The sequence below is a fragment of the Hemitrygon akajei genome, chromosome 1, assembly GCF_048418815.1.
Source record: "Hemitrygon akajei chromosome 1, sHemAka1.3, whole genome shotgun sequence".
NCBI classification, from domain to species: Eukaryota; Metazoa; Chordata; class Chondrichthyes; order Myliobatiformes; family Dasyatidae; genus Hemitrygon; species Hemitrygon akajei.
This window is the reverse complement of record NC_133124.1, coordinates 136,768,460-136,785,633: the sequence shown is the minus strand read 5'-3', so window position 1 is coordinate 136,785,633 and position 17,174 is coordinate 136,768,460. Positions and strand designations below refer to the sequence as shown.

Genomic DNA, 17,174 nt, shown 5'->3' with positions numbered 1-17,174 from the left:
CTGTCGATCTGTCTCGTTCCTGTGTGCTTCCATGTCTCTATCTTAACTGCTGCCAATAGCAGTTCAATTTATAGACGTTTATGCTGTGCCTAGCCATGCAGTCATGGGTATAGAGAGAGTAGAGCAATGGGCTAAGCATACATGCTTGTGGTATGCCTGTGTTGATTGTCATTGATAAAGATATTATTTCTGATCCACATTGATCTCCTAATGAAAAAGTCTAGGAAGAATCCAGTTACAGAGATAAGTATAGAGGTCTAGGTTTTAAAGCTTATTTGATTAGTACTGAGAGGATGATGATACAGAGCAGACTTGAAAGGCCAAATGGCCTACCTCTGCTCCTATATCTTATTTTCTTATGTAAAATGCTGAGCTGGAATCAATAAGCAACAACCTGATGCAAGTATTGCCATTGTCCAGGTGGCCCAAAGCCTGGTAGAGAGCCAGTGAGATTGCATCCACTGTAGACCTATTGTGGCTGTAGGCAAACTGCAGTGTGCCCTTGTTTAGGCAGGAGTTAATTCTAGCCACGATCAACCTTTCATCACAGGAAATGCGAGTGATGGTCACCCTGCAACAGTCTGAAATTGAAGATGTCCTATAGAACTTGAAACATAGGAATTGGGCTGCACAGGTTTTCAGTGCCCTAACAGGTACACCATCAGAGCCCGATGCCTAGCGAGCGTTCACCATCTAGAAAAATGTTCTTGGTGCAATTCTTTGAGGCAGAATGCTCACTTATCAGGTCTTGCCCTGGTTTATTTCCCAAAACGAGTGTCCAGTATGTTTTTTCCTCTGGTTGGACTCTCAACATATCATCTGAAGAATACCTCTTGGATGCACTGAAGAGATGCCAAAGTAAGCTGCTCATTGCAAAGGACATGGTGTGAGCACTCAAGGATAAAGGAGGGAATTTGTGCTTGGAGTCAGCATGTGGCTGATTTACTAAATTATTACTTTGTGTTGGTGTTTACTGAAGAGGATTTGAAGGAAAGTGAAAGCAGTATGATGTGCTAATGTGCTGAGACTTTGAGGTTAAGGAGGATGTGGTGCTGGGTTTTCTGAAAAGCCTTAAGTTAGATAAATCAGTAGGTTCTGATAGCATATGTTCCAGAAAGAAGCAAGTGAGGAGATTCCTGGGGCTTTGACAAAGATCTCTGTGTACTCAATAGCAACAAGCTAGGTCCTGGAACACCCGAGACCAAGTATGCAAATAGGGATAATCTAGGTAACTTGGGTCAGTGGTAGGCAAGCTATGTGGGAGAATACAGAGGCATAGGAGTTTATGCACATTTTGGAAATGTTAAATGGAAAGAGGAAGTATAAAGTTAATGGTAGACTCTTATCGTATTGAGCTACAGAAGGATCTTTGCATCCAGGTTCATAGTTTACATGAAAATGGTTATGCCAGTCGATTAGGTAGTAATGAAGGTGTATGGTATGCTTGCCTTTATTAATAGAGGCATTGAGTATAGTAGAAAAGCAGTCATGTTGCAGCTATATAAAGCTTTAATTAGGACGTACTTGGAGCATTGCCTGCAATTTTAGTTGCCTCATTGTAGGAAGGATGTGGAAATTGTGGAAAGAGTGCAAGAGAGGTTTACTGGAATGCTGTCTGGATTAGAGGGCATGAGCTTTAAACTTGGATTATTCTCATTAGATTGTTGCAGGCTGAAGGGTTGATCGGAAAGAGATCTTTAAAATTTTGAGAGGCAAAGAAAGAATAGACTGTCAGAACCTTCCAAGAACTTACCAAGAATAGAAACATCAAACTCCAGAGGACATGCTTTTAAGATCGGGGGGGGGGGGGGGGGGGTGGGGGTGAAGTTTTTTTTAATGCAGAGTGGTAGGTTCCTGGAATAATTACCAGGGGCAGCACTTTGATGGAGTTTCAGGCTTTTGGATATGCACATAACTATGAAGGGAATGGAGGGATATGGATGATACACGGTCGGCACAACATTTTGCACCAAACTGTACTCTAATGTTCTATGATACACAGAAGGACATTTCATATATCAAAATATGTATAATATTTTGGGCTGAATGGCCTGTCTACTGCTGTACTGTTCTATGTTCTAAAACAATAGAATACAGGGAATAAATACTGGCCTTGCAGTATCTCTTGGGTTAGTTTTTTTTTCAGAAAAAAAAAAGTTTGTTCCTTCACAATTTATCCCAAAACATCTTTCAGGCGGAATACTGGATTATTATTATGAGTGCCATTTTCAGATGTTAACATCACTGTTTTGACAAGGAAGTGCATTAATGGTCAGCATTTTGATGACATTTGTTGATTTTTCACACTTACCAAGGAAGTTCTGGAAACGTCATCATCTAACCCATGATTGTAGTAACTCACCACTATTCTGTGCAGATACAGTAGCTGACCAAGTAGAAAGCTAACTGTCCCATTGCTATTTTATTGTTTTATTATTTTCATCATAGATGATAAAAAACTCTTTAAGTGGATTCTAAATCAAAAACCATCCCTGACCAACACAATTAACCAGAAGGATGAAGATGGCCAATCTCTTTTACATATAGTGGCTTCTTGGAACACAACGGCAAATGGATATGGTCGGAATTGTAAGTAGTAACTTGTACTGTGGTGTACAAACATGCCACTTTTTCAAAATTTTCAGATAGTGTTGACAGTTATAAGTATATATAATGAAGAATGTGTTTAAGACTGTGACAGCTGTGTTAAAATATTTGAATCAGAATCTGGTTTAATATTTTTTGTGACAGCAGTACAACACAATACATAATTAAAAACTGATTTACAATAATTGTCCATTCAGAAATTGGATGGCAGATTGGAAGAAGCTGTTCCTGAATCGTTGAGTGTGTGCCTTCGGGCTTCTGTATCTCCTTCCTGCTGATATCAGTGAGAACAAGGCATTTCCTGGGCAATGGGGTCCTTAATGATGGATGCTGCCTTGTTATGGCATCACTCCTTGAAGATGTCCTGTATGCTGGGCATGCTAGTGCCCATGATGGAATTGACTGATTTACAACTTCCCTGCAGCTTCGATCCTGTGCAATGCCGCTCCCCCATACCAGACGGTGTTGCAGCTAGTTAAAATGCTCTCCATGGTATACAGTACTGAGTGATCCATTATAAAATCAACGACACTCCTCAAATATTCAAAGCAATCTGAACTGTACCAGCTAGAGTTTATTCACATTGACTGCTACTTGCAAGAGGCAATTCAAAAGTTAACAAACCTATTGTTATGTACAAATTAACCAGCAAGGAGTTAAAGATATGAAACAGGGTAAGGGAAAAGAGGAGAAAACTGGGTGAAATAAGGAAAGGGTGAGACAACAGAAGATGGAGCATTAAAATATTTGCATATGGGTCATAGGCAAATTTAATTATGAAAGGATTTTACTGTAGTACAGTGTTTGGGTCAGTGACTGCGACAAAGACAAATTCTTCCTCATTTTCTAGCTTTCCTTGAAGCCAATATATCCAAAGTTGCTGAGGGAAGGCGAGGTGGAGAGAGCAAAAAGCCTAGAACAGGGGACTGTAGAATAGTAAAAGTTGAAATGCTTTTCTTAAAAGAAGAAAATGTAAGAACATCCATGGTAACAAAAAAACCTTGCTTTAATCTTAATTGTCAGGAAATTATATAGTATGGATACTTGGGGTGTTGCCTAAGTAGAGCCAAGAGAATTTTGTTGAAAGTTTAACTGAGGAAATAAATGCAAGTCAATTCATGAACTGGAGTATATGTAATTACATGGAATTTTGGAGGCATTTATAAAGATGGGCATGAAAGATGGTCAGCAAAATTGAAGCCATGGAAATGGAGTCAATAGGGGTATGGTCAGCAAATAGGCAGGAAGCAGACAGAAGTGAGAAATGATTGTCTATTGGTTTTCTGTCTGAAAAATAGTGATGTTTCCCAAGGATTATTGCTGGGACATTTCACTTTCTTTTGGGTGTGTGCAATGTGCATTGTAAAATTAACACATTGACAGATGACATTTATCTTGGAAGCACGGTAAACAGCTGGAAATATAATATGAAGTAGTTATAGATTGGTTAACTGAATCATAGCATATAGAAGGTAATGAAGTGATACATTTTAACATTAAAATTAGGAAGATCATATTGAATAATTTCTGGTTGTACACATGCATAAACCCCTAAAAGTAGTAAGGCATGTGAGAAAGTAGTCAGTAAAGCATCTGGAACCATGTTAATCATAACTGAGGCATAGAACACAATAGTGCAGGGCCTCCCCAGGTTATGAACATGTGATTTATGTACAAGCCATACACATGAACACACATCTGAGAGACATGTACTTTGCTGGATGCTGCATGGCTGCAAGTGTCTTATGTTACCTGGGAACTCTGTTCGTAACCACGTTTCTGAAATGAAATCTTTTCTTACGAACTCTTGGTTACGGACAACTCCCAAGAAATGGACACTACAGTGTAAGGGGAATCTGTACGTCAAACATGGAGGAACTCAGCAGACCAGGTAGCATCTCTGGAAAAGATTAAACAGTCGATGTTTCGGGCCAAGACCCTTAAGCATCTTGGATTTCCAGCATCTGCAGATTTTCTCTTGTGATTTGACGTTTTTTTACCCTGGGGAAAATGACTTTTGACTGTCCACCTTAATAATTTCATGATTTTAGGAAAAGCAGGAGGGCAAACATGTGTCAGTGTACATTGGGAAATCAGTGATGAGGAGAGTCAGGTTTGGATTCCTGGGTATTAACGTATCAGATGACTTGTCCTGCGTCTAGCACACAGGTGCAATCATAAGGAAAGCACATTAGCATCTCTACTTTCTTAAGAGGTTAAGGAGGTTTGGCTTGTTACTAAACACTCTTAACAAATATCTACAAATGTACTGTTGAAAGTATCCTGACTGCATCACAGTCTGCTACAGGTATTTGAATATACAAGAACATAAAAAGCTGCAGAGAGAGATGGATGCTGGACGTCCCTTCCCTTCATCAGTTGCATCTACAGGAGGCACTGCCATCATCAAAGGTCCCCACCATCTGGGCCATGCCATCTTCTAACAGTTACCATCAGGCAGGAGGTGCAAGGGTACTACCACTAACTGTCCTTTGCATTTGATCTTCCATTACATTACATTCTTACACTTGAAGAGCAGCACTTCACTCTTGGCAAGCTTAAACACCATCTGCCAATTTTCCATCCCCATATCTGCAATAGATCTATGTCCTGCTGTATCGTTTGGCAATCTTTTATACTGTCCACAACACCATCAGTTTTTGTATTGTTTGCAAACGTATTAACCACCCATCCTTATTTTCACCCAGGTCATTTATGTATTTCTGCAAACAGCAGAAGTCCTAGTACGGATCTGTGTGGAACACCTCTAGTCATGGTCCTCCAGCCAGGATAAATGCCATTGACCACTATTCTTCTAAGGGCAAAGAAATTCTGAATACAAATACTAGCCACTGTGAACTATGCATTACTATCTTCTTCAACCATCTTGACACCTCAAAAAAGTGCATTCAAGTTAGCAGGACATGATTTGCCCTGCACAAAGCTATGCTGACTGTCACTAATTAAGCAGTGGCTCTCCAAATGTTTATCAATTCTATCCATAAGAATCCTCTCCAATAGCTTCTCTGCCATGGGCTTGAGACTTGCAGGTCTATAGTTACCAGGATTATCCGTTTCCCTCCTCAAGCAATGAATCTTCAGTTACTCGTTACTCCTCTGAGATTGCAGCTAGAGAGGACATGAAGAATTTGGTCACAGCCTCAACAATTTCATCCCTTACCTTGTTCTATAGACTGGGGTTTATCACTTCAGGTCCTAGGTGCTTATCTCCTTAATGTTCTTCAAAAGACCCAGCACTACCTGTCCCTTAATTTCAAAAATGTCCCATCATATTAGCACACTCCGCACTTTCCTCACTCTCATCCACTTTCCTCCTTGTAAATATTGATGCAAAGTTTTGATTTAGGACCTCATCCACATTTGCCTCCAAGCACACTTCTTCCTCCTTTATCCTTTTCCACAGTTATCTTCTTGGAGGTGCAGAATGCCTTGAACTTCACTTTAATCCTGCTTGCCAAGGATATTTCATAGCTACGTCTGGCTCTCCTAATTCCCTTCTTGGGTTCTTTTTCAGCTCTTGATAATCCTCAAGGTCCTTGTTTGATTTTAGTTCCTAAACCTCACATATACTTTCCTATTCTTCTTGAATAATTTCACCACTTGTCTTGTAAACCAAGAATCCCTTGCCTTGCCATCTTGTCTTTCCTTCTTATTGGAACATACCCGTCTTGTACTCTATGTACTCAGATGAGGTTTAGCTGTTCCCAATGGACTCTCCTTTTTTCCTCCTTAATACTCTTGCAGTGTGTCAATTTAATATTCTCCAATGCTTCTCCTTATTCATGGCTATCTTAAAGTGTAGTTATGACACTATTTCCTACATGTTCTCCCACTGAAATGTCAATCACTCAACCACCCAGGTCCAGTATGTCTGCTCCCCCCAGCCCCACTGTTCAACCACCTGCAACTGTTTTAAGTAACCCACTTGAATGCAAATAATAAATTCTGCCCCATCTAAACCTCCTGCGCTAAGGGAGTCTCAGTCCATAAAGGTGAAGTTAAACTCATATGTGACAAGACTGTTGTTGTTACGCTTTTCCTAGTCTGCATGCATATCTGTTCCTCAACATCCCAGAGGTTACTGGGCTGCCTAACCCACTGAGTTCCTCTGATTTCAGCATCTGAAATCTGTTGTGTCTCAATTTATGAAATGTTCACTTTTCCCAAACCCTTTTTCTCTTTGCTGTAGGTCAGACTGAAGATGTACGCACACTCCTACAGTTAGGAGCTGATCCCAGCATTCCTGATAGATTAAACCAGCTTCCAGTTGATTATCTGCAGAAAAATAAAAACTTTGTAGCAGTGGATTTAATCAATGAACACTGTACAGCTTTCTCAACAAACCCAGCATTCAAAGGTATCAACATGCTGCATAGGTGACACTCTCACTTAAAAATGGGTGGAAATGCAGTGCTGATTTTCTTTTTTACTTTTTTAAAAAATGATTTATGTAGAAACAGCAAGCCAGGTGGAGGAACGTATGTCTGCTTTTCCTGCTGTTACACTGGAGGAGGCTGCTGCACAACTTAAGCAGTTTTGTGACTCACTTGACACAGAGAGGCCATGCAAAAACTTGTTAGCCGAAAGACAAGTTCAAGTGTTTTTGCAACAGCTCTTCACACAGACAGGTATGCTTCCCTTTACAAATGTAATAAATATCAAAGAGCAAGTAGGTTTAGTTGATCTATGTATTCTGTGGTTTTTTGCTTATTTTTTTTTACCATTTGCACAATTTTTTTGCACATTGGGGTGGTTTATGATTTTCTTAAATGAGATCCATGGTTTTCTTTGTTTCGTGGCTGTCTGTGGGAAGACAGTTCTCAGGTTGTATACAGCATACATTGATAGTAAATATAATTTGAACTTTGAATTCTTTTGTACATGGTAACTCAATTTCATTGTTATTGGAGATTGAGAATCAATAGCAGTTAAAAAAGGAGCTCTAGTCTCAGGTCTCCCTGTTATTTGCCCTTGTGCTTGACATCACCTTTTATATGCAGTCTTTCTGATTAATTAGGCCATCAGTTGATCGGGGAAGCCGCTTATTAAAGAAGCCAACTTTTAAAGAACAAAAACTAATCAAGAACATTGCTAGAATTCCCTTTGTTTATTTGGGAGACTATGTCGCTTAATTGGGGCAAACAGGTTCTAATTAGCATCAGTCATACACACTTGTGTGGTTGCTGGATGCTACACTGTGCTTAGAGTGGTCTGTTTTTTAAATAGTGTTTGTTCAGAGAGCAGTGATTTTTGGTGGTGTTGGTTGGTGAGAAATAAGCAGTAAGACAATTCAGAACTGTATTGTTCTCTGCGGTTTCAAGCATTGAGCCTTGGAGATGCCAGTAACACCCGGAAGTGAAAATGAAACAATTTCACTACATCAAGTTAGGAACTATTAAGAATTTGAAGATATCGATGATCATCTTGAATACTGCAATGAAAATGAAGAATTGGAGGATGCAGTCAGCAATAGCATTGTATGAAGTCAGTCCATTGCCTGCACTAGATATCTGCGCTGTGTACACTGGATGAATTCCTCCGTTGATAACTATTAGGAACTAATACACAGTTCTATAGTACTGTGGTATAATTGGCGGTATTTTCATTTCCTCTGTATTTCATTTAAAAACATAATTTGTTACTCAGTGGTTTTTATTTTTTTGAAACATTTCCTGAAATTTCTGCTAATTGGAGCAGCCGCTATTTGGGCCAAAATCTACTAGTGCTGATGTGACCCAATTAACAGGAATCCACTGTATTACATTACATTTAAATGAGGATTATTGCAAGTTTTATCAAGCCAGGACTTCACTTGGCAGAGATATTTACCATTGGAAACCATGGGTGAGATACTAAAATACTCGGGAGTCAGGATTAGATTGATTTGATTCCATTTAGTTCGGGCAGTGGATGTGGGGCATCAAAGTGATCTGATATACGCATAGAAATTCCTAAATGGCATGTTGGGCTGACATTGCTGGAAGAAGAAACAGTTGATTTGGAGCCCTTGCTCACAACCAAATGGATGTTACACACCTCATTACTCAGATGAGCTGCTGAACTGAGATTGACTCTTGTGGCAATCATCTATCTGTGTGTGTGTGTTTCCCAAGAGTGGACATCATGAACTGATTTTAACCTGCACTCATCAGTATTTCCGAGCAGTACTGCACTTTTGCTGGGAGTAAGAAAAAGGTGATGTAATAATTCAGCGGTTCTGGGATCTGAAATGTTAATTCTGTTTCCATTTTAACAGATGCTGCCTGACTTGCTGAAGGTTTCCAGCATTGTGTGTTCATATTGTAGATTTCTAGCGTCTGCAGTTCTTTGCATTTTTGGTTGTTTGGGGTGGATGGAGGGAGGAGGAACAAAGGAGATAGTGAGGAAGTCTGGAAAGGATATGATGAGCATGGTATGAGGAGGGAGATCAACCGTCAAAGACAGATTGGTAGAGCCCCATGTTAAAGTGAAGAGAAAGCTGATAGGAGTAGGCAGGTAACAGTAGAGAGCCTTGGATAACAAGAAATATTCAGGCCATAGCTAGTAGAAGGGTCGAGGGATGGATCAACTACAGGCAGGAAGGATCAAATAAATCCCTAAAGGGTTTAGGCTATGCAGGAGTTTGCTCAAGAAGGAGATCAGGAGGGCAAAAAAGGGTCATGAGATAACTTTGGAAGAGAAGATTGAGGAAAATCCAAAGAGATTTTGTAAGTATATTAAGGGGACAAGACTAACTAGAGACAGAATAGAGCTCTTCAAAGATCAAATTAAATATCTCTGTGTGGAGTCACAGGAAATGGGCAAGGTCTTCATAAGTTTTTCTCCTTTTTTACTAAGGGAGGGATATGAAAACTTAAGACCTTGAGATAGTTAATGGGGAGGCCTTGGGGATAGTTCGCATAACAGCTGAGATGGTATTAAATATTATAAAGGTAGACAGATTTCCAGGGCTCAACCAGGTATGTACAAAAACATTGTGGGATGCTGGAGAGGAGAGTGCAAGAGACCTGACGTTAGCCGTCGGTGAGGTGCTGATAGACTGGAGGGTAGTGAAAATTATGCCTTTATTTAAGAAGGGCTGCAACTATAGAGCAAACAGAAACAAACACAAACAAGAGAAAATCTGCAGATGCTGGAAATCCAAGCAACACATTCAAGATGCTGGAGGAACTCAGCAGGCCAGGCAGCATCTATGGAAAAGAGTACAGTCGCCAGTTTGGGTGAGACCCTTCAACAGGACTGGAGGAGAAAGAGATAGAGGACTCAGCCCAAAATTTTGACTGTACTCTTTTCCATAGATGCTGAGTTCCTCCAGCATTTTGTGTGTTGTAAAAGTAAACAATGCCTGTTTAATGCAATGTGGTTATATTATTACTGAACTGTAATGATTAAGGCTTTGCTGGGTTGGTACAAGAACTGGATAGCTGAAGGGAAGTAGCTCTTCTTGAGCCTGGTGGTGTGGGACTTCAGGCTTCTGTACCTCCTGCCCGATGGTAGCTATAGAGAAGATGGCAAGGCCCGTATGGTATTGATCTTTGATAATAGATGCTGTTAAGGGTGGGTAGTCATGTACCTCTGATATATTAGGCAGAGTCCATTACTATCTGCAGCTTCTTGCAAATCAAATGCCATACCAGACCATGATGCAAGCAGTCGGGGTACTTTCAACAGAACTTCTAAATAAGTTTATTTGTTACATAGAGAGGTGGGGCTTGGAACGATGTGGGCCGAACACAGGAAATTGGGACCAGATGGGTGGGCATTGTGGTCAAAGTGTACCTGTGCTGTATTTATTGTTCCATGGCTGGGAAAGGAAGGGGTTTAGACAAAAAAATGTAGCAAATTAGTCAAAGGGAAATAAGTATGATGAGAGGAATATGTTGTGTGGATGACTCTGGGTAGAGGAGGGTGACAGGATGAGATAATGTTGAATATGGTTACAACTGGGGTTCCAGGGAGAAGATTAATAAAATTATGGTATTTGATGAAATAGGTAGATTTGGGGCAAACTGCCATTGGATTAGGGACAGTGGATCCAGGAGCAGCATATATTGTGGTGGTCATGGGGTCAGTGCAAAGGTGCTGTGGAGATACCCAAGTATTAGCTTGCAGGCCTTCACTTTACCACTGCATTCACAATATAAATGTACCCCTGATTTTCCCAGTGATAGGAACACCTGGAGTAAATTGGACCACTCACAGTGGCCCTTCAACCATATATGAATATAGCCAAATGAAACTGTGTTCCTCTGGGGCCAAGGTGCAAAGTAAGTTACCAACAGCACACTGCACATAGTACACATGGTTATGATTTCAGGAAAAAAAAGTCACAAAGAAAATAAAATAATATAAACATGTGAAAGTCTGCAGATGCTGGAAATCCAAAGCAACACATACAAAATGGTGGAGGAACTCAGCAGGTCAGTCAGCATCCATGGAATAATAATATAGCCCCAGTCCTTGAGTGGGATGACTATAGTGTAGATCGATGGTAAACAGCTTGTTCTTCCACCGAGCAAACACCAGAGGGTAGCACCAAATGATCACATTAGGATTAAATTCCATTTGTCAATGTTCCACCCAGCTATAGCCATAATCTACATTCATTGCTGTCTTACAACATGACCAATTTTTCTGTTGTCATCTGCAAAATCGTTCTGCGTTTAAACCATTTGTATAATTTGTGTTTATTTTTCAGAGATTAGCACATCCACTTTAACTGACTTGGACCCTAAATTTGTAACCAACTTGATAAAGCAACTTCTTCACGAATGTAAATGGGATGAAGCTTTGCGCCTACTGAATGTGGGATCTAATGAAATGCAAAGCAGAGAAGCTGTTTTGAGATACGACTTCTCAGATTTGAATTTTTGCACAATTATATGCAATCTTAACCAGCATGACAACAAAGAAGTACTTCTGCAAAAATTAATAGATTTTGGAGGTAAGGTTTTTTTAAAAAGTAAGTATCAGTCTTAAAGATGCATCGTATCCTTCTCTGATTTGTTAAATCTGTGCCTCCACTTTGTATCATAAATACTTCATTGTTGTAAACGGACATCCTAGCATCATTTTCCTTTTCCCAGCACTTACTTGACCCACTCTTTGTTGTTTATTGTTTTTACAGCTCCTGTCCGTGGAATTGGTACTGAAGTATCTCCAATGCAGTTTTCGTTGAAAAAGGATGATTTCAAGCTTGTGCATTTCTTGTTGAAAAATGGGGCAGATCCACAGGATCTTAGTATAATGCCAGGCGACACTCCTCTTCATGCTGCAGTTTATATTGTTCTGGACAAAAAGGGTAAATCTTTGGCCTTACTTGCTAAAACATCGTTAACTAACTTCAATACAATTCTTAAATCAAACTTATTAATTTGTCATAATTAACTTTAATATAGAAATATAACCGGAATTTAAAATGTACAGAAGATGGGTGTTTCCAAAACTTTAGAAATGCCTCTCCTTCCTCAGATAATTGAGTTAAACGGCATAGAAACAGAGCCTTCAGCCTTAGTCATCTATGCTGACTGTGTGCTGGTCCCACCTGCCTACGTCTGACCTGTAGCTCTCTGAACTTCTCCATGGCTTCTAAACCTTGCTAATGTGCTCACCGTAACCATTATTTCTAGCAGCATGTTCCAAATACGCACTGCCCCATTGTGTGAAGAAGCTGCTCCTAATGTTCCTTTTAAATCTCTTGCCTCTGATCTTAAACTATGTTTATTTGTTTCTTGCACCACCTCCCTACGAAAAAGGCTATGAGCTTTCAACCTGGCTATGCCCCTCATGATCTTATGTACCTCTATCAGGTAACAATCAGTCTCCTACGTTACAGGGAATAATTTCCTGTTCTATGTAACCTCTACTTGTAACTCAGGCCCCCAAGTAAAGGCAACATCCTGGTAAATCTTTTCTGCACTATTTCTACTTTAATATATTTCTTTTATCAGAGTGACACCAACTGTACGCAATATTACAGATAAGGCCACATCAACATCTAATATAACTGCATCATACTTCCCAGCTCCTGTACTGGCCTTGACTGGTGAAAGCCAAAGTGCCAACCACCCTTTCTACCTGAGACACTATTTTCTGTAAACTACTTGTTCACCTAGGTCCCTCTGTTTCATAATAATTCCCTCACATTTATCTGGATTGAAAGCCAGTTGTCAGTCCTCAGGCCACATAGCTAGCTGCTCAAAATCCCCCTATAGTTTTTGGTAACCTTTTCCACTCTCTACAACATGAGTGATTTTAGTATTATCTGATGACTTACTAACCATGACTTGTACATTTGCATCCAGAATGTTCGTATAAATTACATACAGCAAAGGTGCCAGGTCCTGTAGCACACCACTAGTTGTGGGCCTCCAGTCAATGAAACAATGCTAGACAGTCACATTCTGTTTCCTTGCAATAAGCCAATTATGAATGCAATCTGCTGCCTTCCCCTGCATCCCATGCAATTTAACTTGCCAGATTGGCCATTCGTGAGCCTATACCTTCTTTGTTACCTCCTCAAAGAACTCCTAGAGGTCTGTCAAACAGGATTTCCCAAGCTGTGCTGACTGTCCAAAAGTGGAACCTGTGTCTTTAAATATTGGTAGATCCTGTTCATCAGAATCAGATTTTATCAAAACTGACTTAGGTTGCAGAATACATTATTTTCCGGCAGCAGTACAGTACAACACACAAAAAATTACTTAAAGCTACAACAAGAAATATCCTAAAAGGTGCAAAAGGAGAGCAAAATAGTAAGGTAGTGTTCATGGACTGTTCATAAATCTGATGGTGGAAGGATAAAAGCTGTTTGTAAAACATTTGTGTGTGTATTGGCAGGCTCCTTAACCTCCTATCTGATGGTGGTAGTGAGAAAACGGCATGTCTTGATTGGTAATCGTCCTTTATGATGGATGCTGTTTTGAGGCACTGCCATTTGAAGGTGTCTTTCTGGGCCTGTACTCCCTGGAGTTTAGAAAAATGAGGGGTTTGGGGCGGAATCTCATTGCAACCTATCGAATATTGGAAGGGTTAGATAGAGTGGATGTGCAAAGGATGCTTTCCATAGTTGGTGAGTCAAGGACCAGAGGGCAGTGAATCTGGGAAATTCATTGCCACAGATAGCTGGGAAGGCCAAGTCATTGAGTTTATTTGAAGCAGAGGTTGATAGGTTCTTGATTAGTCAGGGTGTCAAATGTTATGGGGAGAAATCAGCAGAATTGGGTTGAAAGGGGATAATAAATCAGTCATGATGATATAGCGGAGCTGGCTCGATAGGCTGAATGCTCGAATTCTGCTTCTTTGTCTTATGTCCTCTATGGTAAGGAGACTAGTGCCTGTGATGGAGCTGGGTGAGTCTACAGCCCTCTGCAGCTTTTCATTTTCCTATGTATTCAAGCCTCTATACCAGGTGGTGATGCAAGCAGAAGGTAAAACATCTGTCGAAACTTGCTAGAGTCTTTGGTGACATGTCAAATCTCCTCAAACTGCTAAAGAGGTATAGCTGCTGGCGTGCTTTCTTCGTAATTACATCAGTGTGACTTCCAAGATAGATCTTTAGAGATGCTGACACCCAGTAACATGAAACTGCTCATCCTTTCCACTGCTGATCCCTCGATGGGGACTAGTGTGTGTTCCCTTGAACTTGCCTTTCCTGAAGTCCACGGTTAAATCCTTGGTCTGACTGTCACTGAGAGCAAGGTTGTTGTTGTGCTACCATTCAACCAGCTGATACATCTCACTCGTGTCCACCTCCTCATCACCATCTGAGATCCTGCCAACAACAATTGTGTCATCAGCGAATTTAAAGGTGGTAATTGAGCTGTGCCTAGCCATACATTCGTGAGCGGAGCAGTAAGCTAAACACCGATCCTTGAAGTGTGCCTGAGTTGATTTGTCTGCGAGGAGCAGATGTTACTTCCAATCCACACTGACTGATCTTCCTGTAAGGAAGTCCAGTTGCAGAGGGACATACTGAGGCCCAGGTTTTGAAGCTTACTGCTAGGTATAGACAGACGTACTTTATTGATCCCAAGGGAAACTGGGTTTTGTTACAACCAAGAATAGTGTAGAAATATAGCAGTATAAAACCATAAATAATTAAATAATAATAGGTAAATTATGCCAAGTGGAAATAAGTCCAGGACCAGCCTATTGGCTCAGTGTGTCTGACACTCCGAGGGAGGAGTTGTAAAGTTTGATGGCAGAAATGACTTCCTATGACGCTCAGTGTTGCATCTCGGTGGAATGAGTCTCTGGCTGAATGTACTCCTGTGCCTAACCAGTACATTATAGAGTGGATGGGAGACATTGTCCAAGATGGCATGCAACTTGGACAGCATCCTCTTTTCAGACACCACTGTCAGAGAGTCCAGTTCCACCCCCACAACATCACTGGCCTTACGAATGAGTTTGTTGATTCTGTTGGTGTCTGCTGCCCCAGCACACAACAGCAAACATGATGGCACTGGCCACCACAGACTCGTAGAACATCCTCAGCATCGTCCGGTAGATGTTAAAGGACCTCAGTCTCCTCAGGAAATAGAGACGGCTCTGACCCTTCTTGTAGACAGCCTCAGTGTTCTTTGACCAGTCCAGTTTATTGTACTGAGGGCATGATGGTATTGAATGCTGAGCTGTAATCAGTAAGTAGCATCCTGATGTAGAGATTACTGCTAAGTGGAGACCCAGTAAGATTGCATCTTTTGTAGACCTGATGTGGCATTAGGCAAATTGTAGTGGGTTGCTATGTACTGCTCAGCTAGGTCTTTTTAATAAACAGTAACAGACGACAACAAACTTGGAGTAGAGCAACTTATAAGGACATTTATCATTTGCATCTTCGTACGTTAAGTCATCGGTAGAAAACTTCCATCTTACAGCTCAAACAGATAATTTTTGTATGTTTACAGAGTCCAGTGACCATAAACTTCATGTCCTTGAGGTTATTCCATCCTTAACTGCATCCTGTTTTATTTTGCATTTATCTTACATGAGCCTATTTGTCTTTGTCCTTGAAGCTTCCCCCCCAACAATTGTGTCTTGCTTCTCTGCTTTTGATCGTGCAAACACTCTGTGCTCTAAGTCACATACTCTTGCAAGCTTATGGTTTAGCTACATCAGCAAGTAGCACTCTCCAGCTCTTCTATGGAGAAGCTGCCTTCTGTCTGAGCCAAAGTTTTCAAATTTTGATTCTTCAATCCCGAGCATTTGCTGCAATTGCTCAGCACTTTAGTTCTTCTGTTTTTGTGCATAGATGAGTCTCTTGCGCTTGGTTCCGCTTTGAAGGAATAGTTTTTAGCAGCAACTTTTCCATGAAGGCCACTTCTGACAAGTCTTCTCTGGATTGTCGAGAGGTGTATTTGGGTTCCAGTGGTTTCTGTGAGTTCAGAGCTGGTAGCAATGCTGGACCTCTTCTGATTTAGACGGGACATCAGTTTGATATATCTTTCTTCTACAGCACTCAGTTTCTGTGGCCCACCACTGTGTTTCTGGTCTTCAGCCATGCCCATTTCTTTAAATCCAGAAATCATCAACTTCATGTCCTTCATGCTTCTGCAGAAGAGCTTGCAGAGCTTGGACAGAACATCTTGAAACTCCTCTCTGCCATGAAATTTCTGCTTGGGAGAGACCTTGCTGATACAAGATGATCACCTTGTGTTGTGTTGTGTTGCTCTGCTCACTCTTGCCATGGTGTAAGAAGTGAAGATTGGAAGGTTCAACTGTCACATCTGTCACACCCTCACTTTTAGTTTGGTTGTCCTTTGCCCAGTTTGATTCCTTCTACACCCATTTCCATTTCAGTCAATCAGTTTAGTTCTTTTGGCTCCTTATGTCATTGATCATTACCACCTGTCTGTTGTGTGTTTAATCAGGCACTGGGTTATATACTGACAAAGTAATCAAATTTTTATTTGAAAAATAATCTAATATGTTATTTAATGAAATACAAAAATTTCTCTAACATTTAATTTTTTAGAAAATGAATGGTGATCTAAAATCTGTTCTTCCTACTGACATTAATACAGAAAGCAAAAAACCATCTAAAACAAAATGTATATAAAAATCTTGGGTGCCTAAGACTTTTGTACAGAACTGTAGATTCCTTTTTTTTGCTACCCTTTTTATACAATGGTCCCACATTAACCACTCTCCAGTTCTCTGAACCTCACCTGTGGTGAAAGATGAAACAAATTCTCTATTACAACCTCTGCAATTTCTTTTCTAGCTTACCACTAGTTCTGAGAATGCACCAAGCCAAGCCCTAGGGATTTATCCCTCTTAGTGATCGTTAAGGCCTCCATTGCCTCCTTTCTGTTAATTCATATGTGGTTCAAGACATCACCGCTCATGTCACTCATTTTCTTGACAGAATTTTTATTTTCGTTTACTTAAAGTTATAGAACAGTAACATTACACCTATGTGACCAATTTGCCTACTAACCCACACATCTTTAGAACATGGCAGGAAACTGGAACACCTGGGGGAAACCCACACAAACATAGGGAGAACATACAAACTCCTTACAGACAGTGGCAGAATTGAA

At 40.5% G+C, this 17,174-nt stretch overlaps 1 protein-coding gene across 10 annotated transcripts in view; it reads left to right on the top strand.

Moving 5' to 3' along the window:
* Positions 1 to 17,174, top strand: part of LOC140730967 (TPR and ankyrin repeat-containing protein 1-like) — a 141,821-nt gene that overhangs the window by 55,494 nt on the left and 69,153 nt on the right. For all 10 annotated transcript variants that reach the window (XM_073052120.1, XM_073052136.1, XM_073052145.1 and 7 more), the window contains 5 exons: positions 2,449 to 2,589; positions 6,818 to 6,985; positions 7,083 to 7,256; positions 11,327 to 11,572; positions 11,756 to 11,929. In XM_073052120.1, coding sequence (XP_072908221.1) covers positions 2,449 to 2,589; positions 6,818 to 6,985; positions 7,083 to 7,256; positions 11,327 to 11,572; positions 11,756 to 11,929 — 903 coding nt within the window. The remainder of the gene's footprint in view (positions 1 to 2,448; positions 2,590 to 6,817; positions 6,986 to 7,082; positions 7,257 to 11,326; positions 11,573 to 11,755; positions 11,930 to 17,174) is intronic.